Source organism: Sminthopsis crassicaudata, chromosome 6 (assembly GCF_048593235.1).
Source record: "Sminthopsis crassicaudata isolate SCR6 chromosome 6, ASM4859323v1, whole genome shotgun sequence".
Classification (NCBI taxonomy): Eukaryota; Metazoa; Chordata; class Mammalia; order Dasyuromorphia; family Dasyuridae; genus Sminthopsis; species Sminthopsis crassicaudata.
The window spans coordinates 199916059-199931219 of record NC_133622.1 but is presented as its reverse complement, the minus strand read 5'-3'; the positions used below and the strand labels follow the sequence as shown (position 1 = coordinate 199931219).

Below are 15161 nucleotides of genomic sequence, written 5' to 3'. Positions count from 1 at the left end.
CTCTTCCCTCCCCAGCCTCGAAGAAGCCAGACTTCGTCTGAGAGACGCCACTGGCCGTCAGGAAGACCAGGTAAGGGGGCCTCAGGGAGCCTGGTATGGGCGTGAGAGGGAGCCTCCGCCGGGACCCGGCTCCCCACTCTGTTTTAGTTGGGAAAGAGGGTCGGATAGTACTGTCCCTTCTCCACACACTTAGAAAGAAGCTGGGGCAGGAGGCTGATCGTGTCGAAGAAAATCTTAGCACCACTGAGATGTGGACAGTGCTGGGCAGACAGCTGGGGAGGCTGTGGGCTGCTCTCCTGAACCGGGAAGGAGCTAAATTAGAGGAAGCCTTAAAGTCTTTTTCAGTTCCGAGATTGTGTGAATCAGGTCAATGGGACAGCAGGTCTACTTGGCTGGTGTCATCTTAGGCCAAATGGAGGAGACCTTTCTGCCAGCTGGCAGTCAGGCTGCTCATGAGCCAGACAGTCAGAGCCAGTTCCCCTAGCACCTAGACCTGGCTATGTGTCAGTGTCTCTGGTGGTGGTGGGTATGGAACCGGTTAAAGACAACGGCTTTGGGGTATTGTCTAAAGAAAGGGCTAGTGGGGGAGACTGGGAGTGAGAAATCTTTCATCTTTCTTTCTTTTCCTCTTCCTGGCAGAAGCATTACCCTGAATTCCAAGCTGGGCCTCTCTGTCCCACACTAAACTTCCCAGGCCGCCTGGGATCATTGCCCGAGATGCATGATAGAAAACTAGGGCAACCTGGGGTGGGGGGCGATGCTGGGCAGCAGGTGCTGGTCCAGTGTGTCTCTCTCTACATGGGTGAAACAGATAGTGGAGCAACTATGTGAGTGATCCAGCACCTCTCATCCTCTGAATTTCAATTCTAGCCTGGGGTGTAACTTTCTTTTCTCTTTTTAAAAATTTTGATTGGGGGATGGTGGTGGTCAGAGAGCCAGGAAGCAAACTTGTTTCTCCCACTGCCTTCCTTTGCTGGTTTCCTCTTCAAATTGTTGTCTATCTCTCCTCCTACCTTATAGTTTCCCCCATATTATAAAGGGGTGACTAAATCTGCCTTATAACCAGTCAGAACCCCACTTGCTAGAAAGTTGCTTTTTGTTGTTGTCAGACAGGAGACAGGACAGGTCAAAAGCTGTCTAGACCAGACTCAGTTTTCAGAAAACCTCCAGTGTTCTGGGGCTGTCTGTCTAACTTTCTCTATGGTGCTGAAAATGGGGAAACCACAATCTCTTGTCATTAAAAAAATCATAACAGTCCATGAGAAAAGAAGGTTATGAGTTAGTAGAACTCAGTGCTGAGCAGGCTTTTTTTTTTCTTCGCCCTTAGTATCCTTTGCTTCCAACAAAGAGAGGAACATATAAATATCCTTTTCAAATTATGACTTTCCCCATCAAGGCCAGCATAAGAAATTAAATGTAAATCTGGGGGGAGTTTTACAGAAGCTGGAGATGATATGAGGAAGACAGTAGATGATACGGAAAAAGTTTAGGAACTTATAAATTCATCATATTATATCTAATATATATGTGTATATAGATATTCATTATATAGAATATATTTTGTAGTATTTTAGACATATAATATATGTGTGTATCTATGTACCATATATGTGTGTGTGTATTTATATATATATATATCATTATATAATATCATCATTTTACAATAAGGCATTGTAAACACTTCAAAAGAAAAAGGAAAAATTCAGACTTTTCTAGTACAAAGGGAGGATCAAAAAATTCTACATGGATTTTCCGGATTGTGGCAGCCACCACACCCCTAATCCCCCAGATGGGAAAGGGATAACTATATACCTAGCAGCCATTTTGGCTACTGCAGACAGGTGGGGATAGCTCTAAAATTGGAAGGGACCTCAGAAGTTTTCTAGTCCAAGTTATTCATTTTACAGTTGATTAAAGTGCACCCATTAGGTTCTTGAGGCAGGATTTAAAAGGAGGACTTCCAACTTTCAAAGTTATCTCTCTATTCTGTGCTGTCAAGAGGCTGTTGTTTATTGATAATCTCCCCCAAAAAACCTTTTTATTTATTCCTTGGCTCATTCAACACACTCATCATGTAGTAATCTTTGTCTAAGTACCCCTATCTAAACAGTATTTTCTTTCTTTGCACACAGGAAGATTGCTGGGAAATTTTCCCTTCCACTTTTCTCCTTAGGGAGGTGTCTATGGATCTGTAATGACTGGCCACCAGCCCCCTAAGAATGTGGGCCTTGACAGATGTCTTAGGTTACTGTTTTTGAGCAGTGGAATGCCGTTATTGTGAAAGCTGTTGCCTGGGGAGCAAATTTGAGACCAGAGGGGTTGGTATTTATCTGTGTAGGGAACTGAGCCTGATCCCAGTAAGACCTATGACTCTGTCTGAAAATGGGGGTAATGATGCTTGCCATTACCTCCTGAGTCTTTTTTTAAGGGTTACCCATTCACTGTATGTAAGAAGATAAGGTCGTAGATTAAGTCACAAAAAGCTTTAGGCCAAAGCTTCTTAAACTGTGGGTGACAACCCCATATGCGAACATGTAACCAAATGTGGGGTTCACAAAATTATGATATATTATCAGTAAATATTTGATTTATACACTATTTTATATACCTATATATCTAGAGTCATGTAAAATTTTCTCTGGTGAAAAGAGGTCATGAGTGGAAAAAGTTTAAGAAGTTCTGATTTAGGCATTCCTTTCATTTGGGGGTAATGAAATTGAGGTCCAAGATTGGTTGTTGTTGTTTAGTTGTTCTGGTTTCAAAACCAGCCTCAGACTATTATGATATACCCATCAGTGGAAATAAACCTATCTGTTACCAGACAACTATGAATTTGAAACCTAAAATCCCAACAATTGAGGGTTAATCCAGAGGTTGTTGGTCATTCCAAGGGTTTTCTAGCCTAAAGGAGTCCCTTGCTCAGAATTTTTTATTTTGGGGAGAAGGTAGAGGGTCAGACCAGTGATTTCAGTTTTCAGCTATCTTTTTCACAATGAGATTTTTATCTTTTCCCATTATAGTTTCAATATATTTAGATTGGGGGTAAGAAATTAAGTGGGAATTTACCCTAAGTTCACTCTGGGAATTCTTGGGTTCATCATCATTTCACACTTCAGGGCACCTAAGGTTTTTTGATAGAAACTTGTGGGGTTCACTCAGGCAAATCTGATTGGTTTTTCAACTCTGAGGTGCCAAGTTAGGGGTGGAACGCCAGTTACCTAAGCAACTGGAAGGTTTTGAGCTTAGAAGATTCCAGAAAAGGGAGATCAATTCCGAAGGAGAGCCATAAGCAGTGTCTTAGAAGCATGTTGATACCACATGGTTTATTTTTTCCATAAAACTTCATAGGATTACAAGCCATTGTAAAGGTGAGTTCACTGAGGCTTAGAGAAATTAAACTCTCTGACCATCCCTACAGCTAAGAGGTTACTGAGATAGGATTTGAATTAAGGCTACCCAGATTTCAAGTCTAGTATTCTACCCACTTTGCTATGTTGCTTCTTTTGCCATTTACTAACTATGTAACTAATCCCCTTTCTTTTCTAGCCATTTATGCCCTTAGTCATGTCCTTTGATTTCCTGCTCCTGACTCTTGGGTAACTCACTGCGGCATATCTACCTTTAGCTTTGCCTCCTCCTTTGGATGGAACCTAGCAGTTCTAAAAGCATGGTGCTTGAGGACTTGAAAGAGAATATCAGCACAAATGAGTGGACTCATATCCCCCAACAGTTTGGGATCTGATTTGCATCTTCCCCTAGTTCTGAGTGCAGAACTTATATATGAACAAGAGTGGAATAAATAAGTTCTGAATTAAAAGGTTGCTTAATAGGGCATAAGGTTGGTGAAGATGGAATCATCCAATTTAGGTAGATGGGATTAGAGTTAATGTTGGCTCTCTGGAAATGGAATGTACCCAAAGAAACTTGAAGTTTAATCTCCATTATTGTCACTTTCTTTATATAATCAATAAAACAATAAATGAAGCCCCAATTTGTAGCAACTGCAAATTTCCAAGATTTAAATGTTTATACCTTTGGCAATAGACTGTTTCAAACTTTCCGTGATTATAAATGAGAGAAACTCAACAGAGGGAGAAATAGGCAAGTAATGGATTTTAGCTTAGGATTCACCTGTACATGGGTTTTGGCCAAATCTTCTGGAAGATCAGTATTCTCTGTTGAAGTTGTCTTTTTCCCCAGTCTTATTCTATCCTAACAGTGTGTGTAACTTGTTGGGATGGATTATTTGCAGTTCTGTGACTGGGCTTGGAGTTTGTGGGTTATGTGTGTGCACACCCATGCCAAAGGAAGAAAAATCAAGTGAATAAAGAAAAAAAAAAAAACATCTTCCCGAGCCTGAAAGAAGAGACTTCTCTAAGAGCAGTAACTAAGATCATGTGGAGATCATTAGTGTAATGAAGTTAGAAAATCCCATAATTGTATTACTCCCTCACCTGACTTTTCTTCCTATCTCTATTTGTAGCATGCATGTGTACATACATTAGAATGGTTGTAAATTAGGAAATGTAGTCGGTTCTAGAATCGCTGCATCAAACAACTCTCTTCTCTCTCTTGTCATTCTAAAGGAGTCTGAATCTTTGGGATCTTCAGCAATGTTTTCTGTCTGGGAAAGGCGACTTCATCGTACCAAGTGTGCAACACCCTGTAAGTTGTCTTAAGCCTTGAAAAGGAACTGACCCATGAAATTGATGAGTCCCACCATTCTCTTTGCTACCTTCATGTTCTTCCTAGTCTTAGAGAACTGTTCACAGCTTTCCCTTCTCCCAAGTGTCTCCTCCATTTAATTGGATATAACTGAACAGGAAAGTGATGTAGCAGTCAGGGTATGTCTTTGTGGACTTTTCCTCTTATAGGACTGCCCTCTCATTTTTCTACATACCCCACAGGTTAGCATGGTGCTAGCCAAATCCTGATCTGTTTCCCCCCTTTTCTCTTGTAGTTTTCTCTCACCTTCCATTCTAATGACTTTGATCATGGTCTCCTCTTCTTACTATACTTTGTTCCCCATCCAGGGTATGTTTGAAACTGTCCTTTTGAGAGTTGTTGAGAAGAGGGTGTAAATCGAAATCTTTCATATGCTCATAACCATCAGCTAATTGGTAAACATGGAATAAGAGTCAGTTATTCAACTACTGGGTTTCATTAATGTCTGTGTGACTGGCTTTCTCCATGATTTAGTCTAGTAGTTTCCAGAGTGTAAGCTATAGCATAAACCCAAGGAGTAATAGGGAATAGGAAGAATAGGGGAGGAAGACTTATCACAAAGCAGCCTCCCCTCAGTAGGCAATGCTGGACTTGTCTCCCAAACAACCACACAACTCTCACTAGACTAATTACTTTTATAGTATATTAAACTGATTATAGACTAATACTTTCCCATTCTACCTCTTCATGGAGTTTAGCAAGCTCTCAACCTTTCCCTTTCTGAGCTGAGCTTCAGTTCCTCAAGGCTTAATTCCTTTTACAGAAGTTGCACAAAATCTATCAGAAAAATCCTACACTGCCCCAACCCCTTCCACACGTCCACCTAGAGGAAAAAATTACTGATGGGGTAGGTGATCAAAAAGTATGGAAACTCCCACTCTTCTCTTGAGTCTAGAACCCTAAATTTAGAATTTGAGAGAGTAAATTGATCTTACCTTACAGACTTATTCTCCTGCTTTAATGGTGGGGAATGTGTACACCAGACATTCTGTGACTGCAGGCGTTTTAATGCGACAGGCCCCCGATGCCAGACAGGTATGACTGGAGCCAGAAGAAGGTGCCGCTATTTTCCAGCGGGGAGGGAATAACAGTGTCCTGAGCCCCTGGACGGGTGGTTGGTGGATGGAAGGGACTTTGATTATTCATCTCTGGGAAACTAAATATACTCATCCTGTGTATTCATTTCTGACCTCCTCCCTGAAAGTTTGCTTAGACTTTCTGTTAAAAGTTTTCCTTTTGTGTTCAGTGTATAACACAGGCCCAGAGAGAGACAACATTTGCCGTACATGGGGACAGCACCACGTTGAGACATTTGATGGCCTCTATTACTATTTCTCTGGGAGAGCCAGCTACACTCTGGTGGGTCAGTATGAGCCTGGTGAGCAGAGCTTCTCTATCCAGTGTGAGGAATGTTCAGGACTTCTGCCTTGGCCCCACTCATTATCCCCTCAGGGGAGGGGATCGGGGTGCTTGTGTAGGACACAGTGCTATAGACTAAAGTTGTAAAGAGATTGTTAACTTAGATTTGGACAAGGGATTCTGGATCTTGGTAAGATCTGGGATGTAGTTTTTTTTTGTTTTTTGTTTTTTTTTTTACCATGGTCTTTAGTTTAGGAACCCAAAATGACCAACTTATTCTTAGAGCTCAGGGGCTGTCACACTAATCAACTTCCTAAAGGATAAGACCCTTTCCAACTGAGATCTGGTGATCAAATTGGCCATCTATTTCAATCTATATTGAGCTAAAAGAATTACAGAATTTTAGAAGCGGAAAGGACTTTGTCAGTCATAAAATCATAGTTAGATCTATATGTAGAAGGGAACTCAGATGCCATTTAAATCAACCTTTTCAATTTATATATGAAACAGAGGTTAACAGAAGTAAAGTAAAATATTCCTGTACTAAAAGCCAGACATTATAATATACTTGACAATGAGGGGAAGCCCACTATCTCCCAAGGAAACCCATTTTATTTTTCTTCAGCTCTAATTTAGGAAGATTTTCCTAACATCAAGCTTGAATTTGCTTCCTTGTAACTCTTACCTATCTTTAGTAGTTCAACTTTTGTGACTAAGCAGAAACTAGTTTAATCCTTTCTTCAAATTCTCTTTGAAAACCATCCAGTGCGGGGAGCTCAGGGAAATTTCCCATTCCATTTTTTAAACAGCTGTAGTGATCAGGAAGCTATTCCTTAACATGCTCAAATCTATCTACTTGCATTTTCCCAAGTCATTCCTAGTTCTTCCTCTGGCACCAAGGAGAATACATTTAATCTCACTTAACACATAGCAGTCTTTCCAATTCTTAAACTCAACTGTGATGTATTCTAATCTTACCTTCTCTAAGGTAAGCATTTCCAGTCCCATCCTTGGATGAGATGATTTCTAGTCCTTTTATCACCTTGACTGCCATGTCTGAATGTTCACCAGTTTGCCAATGTTCTTCCTCACCAGTTTGCCAATGTTCTTCCTATAGGCATCCAGCATAGAACACAGTATTCTTGTGTGCTCTGATTGGAATTGAGCAAAATTCCCATCCTCTAAATTCTGGACACTAAATCTCTAGCCTAGATTGATGTAGATTTGGGGGGTATTTTGTCATGCTGTTGTTATCTCAAAATGAGCTTTTAGGCCACAAAATCTCCAGATTTTCTTCACTTGAACTCTTTTCCAATCACTCTTCCTCCCCCAACCTGTACTTGTGAAGTTGATTTTTTGAACCCAAGTTAGAACTTTGCATTTATTTCTATTAAATTTAGTTATTTCTCATCACTGTTCTAATTCAAGGTTCTCAGTTTTTTGGTCTCAGGATCTTTTTACACTTTTAAAATTTACCAGGAAGCCCTTTCTCCTGAATTTTATTTGTATGGGTTACATCTATTGATATTTGCCACATTAGAAATTAAAATATCTTAGCATTAGATAATAAGTTTTGACCTGCGACTTCAATCATATTCAGACTCTGTGACTCCATTTGGGGTTTTCTTGGCAAAGATATTGGAGTGGTTTTAGCCATTTCTTTCTCTAGCTCATTTGATGAATGAGGAAATTCAGACAAATGCAATTTAAGTGACCTATCCAAGATCACATATCTTGTAAGTATCAGAGGCTGGATTTGAAATTGGGAATATGAATCTTCTTGACTTCAGGCCTGACACTTTATCTACTGTAACATCTAGGTGTTCCTTTTGACCTTAAAGACCTCCTGAAAATACCTCAGGGTTCCAGGATTCTTTGAGAACTTTGAGAACTGCTGTTAGTCATCTAAACTGTTAGTTTTCCCTACCCACTTTATGTTTTTTAGCAAATCTGAAAAGTGTGCCTTCAATATCTTCATCCAAGGATAGCAAAAGACCAACTTAGAACAGATATTTTGGGGCCTCTACTTAGAACTCATTAATTACTATTTTGTTTTATTTTCATTCATTCAACCAAGTTCTGAATACATCTGACTAGATTATCCTCTAGTCTACAAGTGTTTTTCTTATCTATGAGAAGTATGAAAGACTTGGTCAAATGCTTAGCCTGGATGCCAGCATATTAAGTTACACTAAGAAATGTTACTGTAGAGTGAACTGGATTCTCATGTTGGGAGGTCAGCTTCATGTCTCAGAATGTCATTAGGTCAAATAAGATAATAGCTGGAAAGCACTTTGCAAATCTTCAAGAACTATGTACATGCTCTCTGAGAGGCAGTGTTGCTTAATGGTTAGAGTGTTGAATCTGGAAAATCCAAATTCAAATTCAATTTTGACATTGGGCTTTCATATTACTGTTGAGCTTTCACCTTCCATTAAAATTTATTGAAATTAATTTTTGGCAATTGACAAACATCTATTTTCTTCCCCTTTACCTCCTCTTGGTACCACTGGGAAAAAATGGAAAAACAAAACCCTTGTAACAAATATGCCTAATTAAGAAAAAAATATATAATATTTGTTGCATTCAAAAGATAGTCTGCACTTTTTTTGAGAGTGGCAGTTCACTCCGATCTCTTGGTCAAATAGATTTTGCTTTTCCTTATCTAATCAATTATCATTCTCCCTGACCACCATTCCCCTATATATATTATTTTCTCTTCTAGTATTATCTTCCTGAGGAAGGGGATAATGCCCCTGCTTTTATTTGTATCTTTAGTTCTCCTAGGGCCTAGCAGAGAATAAATGCTTAATAAATTCTTCATACATTCATCCAAATTCTGCTTTCTCTACATTTAACTAGTCATGGTCTTGTGTAAGAATCAAATGAGATTTTTCTCTCTCTCTATCCCTTCCTCTCTCTCTCCTTTCTTCCCCTCCCTCTGTCTCCCTTCCTTCCCCTCTCTCTCCTCCCTCCTTTCCTCTCTTTCCTCCTTTCCTCCCTTTCTCTCTCTCCTCCTCCTTCCTTCCTTCCTTCCTTCCTTCCTTCCTTCCTTCCTTCCTTCCTTCCTTCCTTCCTTCCTTCCTTCCTTCCTTCCTTCCTTCCTTCCTTCCTTCCTTCCTTCCTTCCTTCCTTCCTTCTTTCCTTCCTTCCTTCCTTCCTTCCTTCCTTCTTCCTTCCTTCCTTCCTTCCTTCCTTCCTTCCTTCCTTCCTTCCTTCCTTCCTTCCTTCCTTCCTTCCTTCCTTCCTTCTTCCTTCCTTTCTTTCTTTCTTTCTTTCTTTCTTTCTTTTCTTTCTTTCTTTCTTTCTTTCTTTCTTTCTTTCTTTCTTTCTTTCTTTCTTTCTTTCTTTCTTTCTTTCTTCTTTCTTCTTCTCTTTTCTTTCTTTCTTTCTTTCTTTCTATAATCTATTTATCTATAATAAGATTTTATGTATGTGTATATATATATATATAAATATATATATATGGATATACATCCATATATATATATTTGTGTATACATTTATACAGCATACATTTAGTGCTTTGTAAATCTTATTAGAAGCATTACAGAGATGCTGTTAGCTGTTATTACTTAATCTCATTTGTTCTCAGGTAAGTCCCTAGTATTGTTCTATTAAGTTCTAGTTAGGTGAGAGATGTGGTGGTAGAGGGCATTCCCACACCAAGAATTCCCCAACCTAATGGAATCACAGACTCTTTCATTTAAATGTATGTAGTAATAGTTGTTGTTACCATTTCAAAGCTATAGAAACCTGGAATCTGACTTCCTGTTTTTGAGAGAGTTCTACCAGGTCAGCCAGAACACTTGGACAGTGCTTAGGATATACTTGCTAAGTTCTTACTCTTCGACTCTTTTTTTTTTTCTCATTCTGTTGTTCCTTATTATTCACCCAAAACACTTACTTTTGTCATATTTGCTCTTGTCAGAAATGTAGAGGCAGTTAGATGATATGATAGTAGAGGAAGCCCTGAGCTCCAATCCAATCCAATTGTGCTCCCTTGCAAGCCATTTTACTTGTCTGTGCCTCATCACAATTTCCTCATCTATAAAATGGGGATAATGATAGCACCCACCTTTATAGAGTTGTTACAAGGCTCAAATGAGATAATATGGAAAATGCTTTACAAACCTTAAAATATTCTATAAATGTTAGTTATTATTATTATTTGAATTAATCAGACTAAAATTTATCTGCCAGTAGTGATATTTCTAGATGAAGTTTAGTGTGTAACTCTCAGTGTACTGATAAAGCTAAGAAGAGTTGAGAAAGAAAGATTCAAGTCTCACCTTGACTCTCAGACCCAGACCTCCTCATCATGGCAGGACCTGCAATGGGGCAATGTTAGAGAGATTGTCCTTGGCTCACATGTGTCAATGCTCTCTCATTTCAGGTTCACAACTACCCAGAATGCAGTTCTTTCCCCTATAGATGCCCAAGATCTGTCAGCCTCTTTTTTGCTGGGGAAGATGAAATCCGCCTGAGCAGGAATGTCACTCATGGAGGTTTGGGGTAATGTATCTTGTCTTACCATCTGTGGCATATGGGGTCTTAAGCCAAAGCAATGACATCCTCCCTTTTCTAAGAGGAAAGTACAGAAAGGAAAATTTTCTATGTCTTTCACATTTTCTGACTCTGGATAACCTTTATCTTAAGCCTTCATGAGGTCTTCAGTTGTTTAGGGGACACAAGTAGGTGGACCTTATATATAATATGTATAAGGAGGATTATGGCAAAGATGCCCCATCATGCTTGTCTTTAGACTCTACTTCCATCGCACTTCTTTTCTTTTCCTATTCGTCTTCCTTCTTGGTGTCTAGGTTTCTTCTTTATTGGAGCAACTCGTGATAGATTTGATCACCCTGAAGTTTTAGGAATTTCATGTGCCATTCCTCCCAGATAAGGTTCTATTTTTTAAAAAGAACTTGGATTCACCCAAAGGAATGAATTATTAATGACTGAATTTGTTAGTATGATGGGCTAAAAGGATAATATAGGTGGGTGATAATAATAGCTCATTTATGTTTATTTAGATTACAATAGTAATATCTAATATAGAATAATAAGTATTTATATCATGATCATTTATATCATATTTTGAAGTTTTCAAAGTATATTTCCCATAACAATATTATAAATATTATTATCCCCACTTTAGAGAGTAAAAAATTGAGGCATAGAGAGATAAAGTGATTTGCTTACAATCTCAGAGCTAATGGGTGTTGACTAGACTCAAACAAAGGTCTCTTGACTTGAGACCCGGTTGTCTTTCCCACTTTGTGATCTCTTGTAGTTTGAAGGTAGAGGAGTCTCTCCTATTTCTCCAATCTCTATAAACATGTTTGTGGTCCTGATCTCCTATTCAGTATCTTCATGCCTGATAATGTAGTTAACAGACTCAGGTAAAAGTCTTAGCTGTCAGGTTTCCTAGTTGTGTGACCTTGGGCCAGCTTTATTATTCTGATTTTAGTATCTTCATCTCCTCATCAGTAAATGGAGCTATGCACTTATTGCATCCATTAAGTGAGATTTGTATTGCATCCTTCAGGTCTGTAAAAAAAGCTACAAACTATAAAATATTACGCAAAGGTTAATTACTATTATTATTATTGGAATTGTCTAAAAACTATACTTAAAATTAATACTTTAATTTATAAATATAGTTTACAAAGAAAAGTCTTTGTAAGCTGTAAAGTATTATATAACTTATTATAATATCTCTCTGTATAATTGCAATTTATAAAGAAAGGACTTTGCAAATAGTGAGTTGCTGTTAGTCTAATTGTGCTTTGTTCCAGTGGGTCAGTTGGTGATGGTGGGTCAAATATTCTAGGTTAGATTATTTTTTAATAAACACACTTCTTGGAAGGTCTCACTGAGCAGGAAATTTGGGAGCTCTGAGTACCTTGTGTTGTCTCTCCCTGTGCCATGGCAGGGTACAGCTGCCTCATATTACAGGGAACTTGCGACTCCATCAGATGGCTGGCTATGTCATCGTACAGCACCAGTCTGCTTTCACACTGGCTTGGGATGGGGAGTCAGCTGTCTACATCAAGATGAGTCCTGAATATTTAGGCAAGACTCATGGATTGTGTGGAAACAACAATGCCGACCCCCAGGATGACCTGAAGACCAGCTTTGGTGAGCCTTGAGAGCCAATGGCTCCAGATCTTCTCTCCGCTATCCCTTTCCCAACTAGAACATCAAGAGGGACATCCAGGATTGGAGAGATCAGGTGGATGGGTTGGGAGAGAGTTAATCTCTTCATCAATTAATTCAATACAAAGCGCCTACTGTGTACCCGTCTCTATGTAGATGTTGGTCCTATGCTGGATGGGCTCAGAGATCATACATTTTGTATGAACATAGTTGTTTGCATGCTATACAACCCTTATCTGAAATTCTTTCTATTTCCATGGCTTCTTATAGTGTAGAGGCAGAGAAGCCTTTCCCAGAGTCCCTCAAATCATTCTATGGGGGTAATAGCCCATGTGTACTTGATTTTATGTCAGTGACTTTGTTCTTTATTGTGTAGTCAGGAAATTTTAGGGTAGACCTCATCACTTCTTTGACCTTCAGTTTCTTCTTCTATAAAAGGGAATTACTAATTTTTAACATATGTACCTTAGATTGTAAGAAGGTAGTCATCCAGATACTACTGGAATCATGACAATAGTCCATAGAGAAGAAACTAGTAACTGAGGTGACTGGAAAAGGCTTCCTATAGAAGATGAGATTTCAGCTTAGTCTTGGAAAAATCCAGGGAATCTAAGAGGTGAAGGTGAGAAGGAGGATCATCTCAAATATGGGATGAAAAGACATGGAGTTGGCAGATATTTGTGTGAGGAACTGCAAGGAAGGAGGCTGTTGTAGCTGGATCATAGAGAGTTGGAGAGGAGTCAAATGTAAGATGAATGGAAAGGTAGAGAGGAGCCAGGTTGTTAAAGGCTTTAAATGTTAACAGAGGATTTTATATTTGCTCCTGGAAATAATAGGGAGCCACAGAAGTTTAGAGGGGGAGGATACTTTAGGAAAATTAAAACAATGACAGTAAATACCAAATGGTATAGTATAAAATTCTTACTTGATAGGGAAGGTAAGTAGGACAGTGAGGGAACTGAAGGCTGTGCCCTATGAGGGTTAATTTTTAAAAGTAAATTTTTATTGCTATGTTTATTTTATATCACCTAAATTTCCCTCTGTATTCTCTCCCCTTTCCTCCCAGTAGCAAAATTTTTTTAAAAGGCAGAAGATAAAAACAGCAAAAATAATTAATGTAGTAAAAAATATCTGAAATATTCTCTACTCATGGATTAATTCTACCTCTTCAAAGGAGAAAAATGTTTTTTCTCATCTCTTCATCTTCTTTGCAACATTGTTGTAATTTTGTAGCATTCACTTTTGATTTCTTAGTAGTGGTGGCTCTTTCCAATTATATTGTTTCCATTTACATAAGGTTGGCACTTCCTCATCTGCATCAGTTCACTGAAAGTCTTTTCATGATTTTCTATATTCATTCTATTCATTGAAGATGTGAGTCTTGAATTGGCCCTTGAAAACTGGGCCTTAATGAGCCCAGTAAAAAGAAGGGCAAAGGCTATTTCTGTTGAAAGGAGCGATGGGAGTGAAAGTGCAAATGTTAAATGATTTTGGAGTATCTGTGACTAGGAAAGAATGGAAAAGAATGAGGATCACTGAAGAGTGGATGAGACCAGATTATAGAGGGCCTAGAATGCCAGGCAGGAGAGTTTGGACTTGATGTTGCAGGAAAATGCTATGAATTCTTAAGCAACAGAATGAAATGGTGGAAGCTGTGGTTATATATACATATACATACACACACACACACACAGAACCTGGAACATAGTAGGTGCTTAATAAATATTTTTTGAATTGAATTTCCAAAAATCCCCTCCCTCTTCTACTCTCAACTGTAACTACAAATATCTTCTTATTTTAAAGAAAAGGAAGAAATCACTCAACAAAAGTAGTCAACAGATCAACAATCTGACTATATATGTGTGTGTTTGTTTTTGTGTGTGTATATGTATATATATATGCATATCCATACACACACATATACACATATACATGTGCACACATGTATACATACACACATGAGAGAGAGAGTGTGTGTTTCAAATCCTTGGTATCCCACTTCTCCAAAGGAGAGAAGGCACATTTTTTCCATCCCTTTGTTAGCGATAAACTCGGAAACATACTTATCCAGGATTCCATTTTGTTTCCTTGGTATTATTTCAATATAAGTTTTTGTAATCATTGTGAATACTGCTTTTCTATTTCTGCCTAATTCACTCTAAATCAGTTCATATAAGTCTTCTCATGTTCCTTTGCTTTTTGATATACATAATTTCTTTTGCCACAATAATATCTCTTTGCATTAAAGTACCATAATTTTTTTGGTCATTCTCCAACAGCTGGATATCTACTAGTTTGTATTTTTTTCCACCTCAAAAATGCTGCTAATTTTTTTTGTAATATATGGGACCTTACCTTATAGCTTTGATCTTAGAATTTGTTTTTATCAGGTAGTTCTCTGGGTCAAAAGGTATGAATATTTTTGATGTTTTCTTAGTTTAATTCCCACCTGGGAGGCTGCATTTAAAAATTAATTTGTTATTTTATGAAGGAAGAATTCAAAGATGGAGTAGGTAAAATATTAATTGCTGGCATTTATGTAGTACTTTAAGGTTTGCAAAACATCTTCTATGTTATCTCATTTTAGTCCTCACAACTGAGAGACAGGTATTATTATTATCTGAATTTTTACAAATGAGGAAGCCAAAGTAGAGCTAGAGTAAATACTTGTGCAGAGTCAAGCAGCTCCCTCAGTATGTAAGGCAGTATTTGTTCATTTCATTTTCAAGTCCAGCTTTTTAATCTATCACATAATTCAGAGCAGTCTTGTTAGGAAAAAAAAAGATTGTCCAAATGAAATACCATTGCAACAATTCATTCGTTCTGAAATTCATACTTGCTTACTTGCCTTTTTAAAAATATATTTTAGTGTTAATTGATTTCTATGTTGTCTTACTGTCTTTTGTTTTGTTTGC

At 38.2% G+C, this 15161-nt stretch overlaps 1 protein-coding gene across 1 annotated transcript in view; it reads left to right on the top strand.

The window, feature by feature from the left end:
- The window catches only part of OTOG (otogelin), a 93262-nt gene that overhangs the window by 250 nt on the left and 77851 nt on the right, over positions 1-15161 (top strand). Inside the window, exons 2-4 of the mRNA XM_074275776.1 lie at positions 16-70; positions 10481-10599; positions 12023-12228. Of these exons, the coding sequence (XP_074131877.1) occupies positions 16-70; positions 10481-10599; positions 12023-12228 (380 nt within the window). The remainder of the gene's footprint in view (positions 1-15; positions 71-10480; positions 10600-12022; positions 12229-15161) is intronic.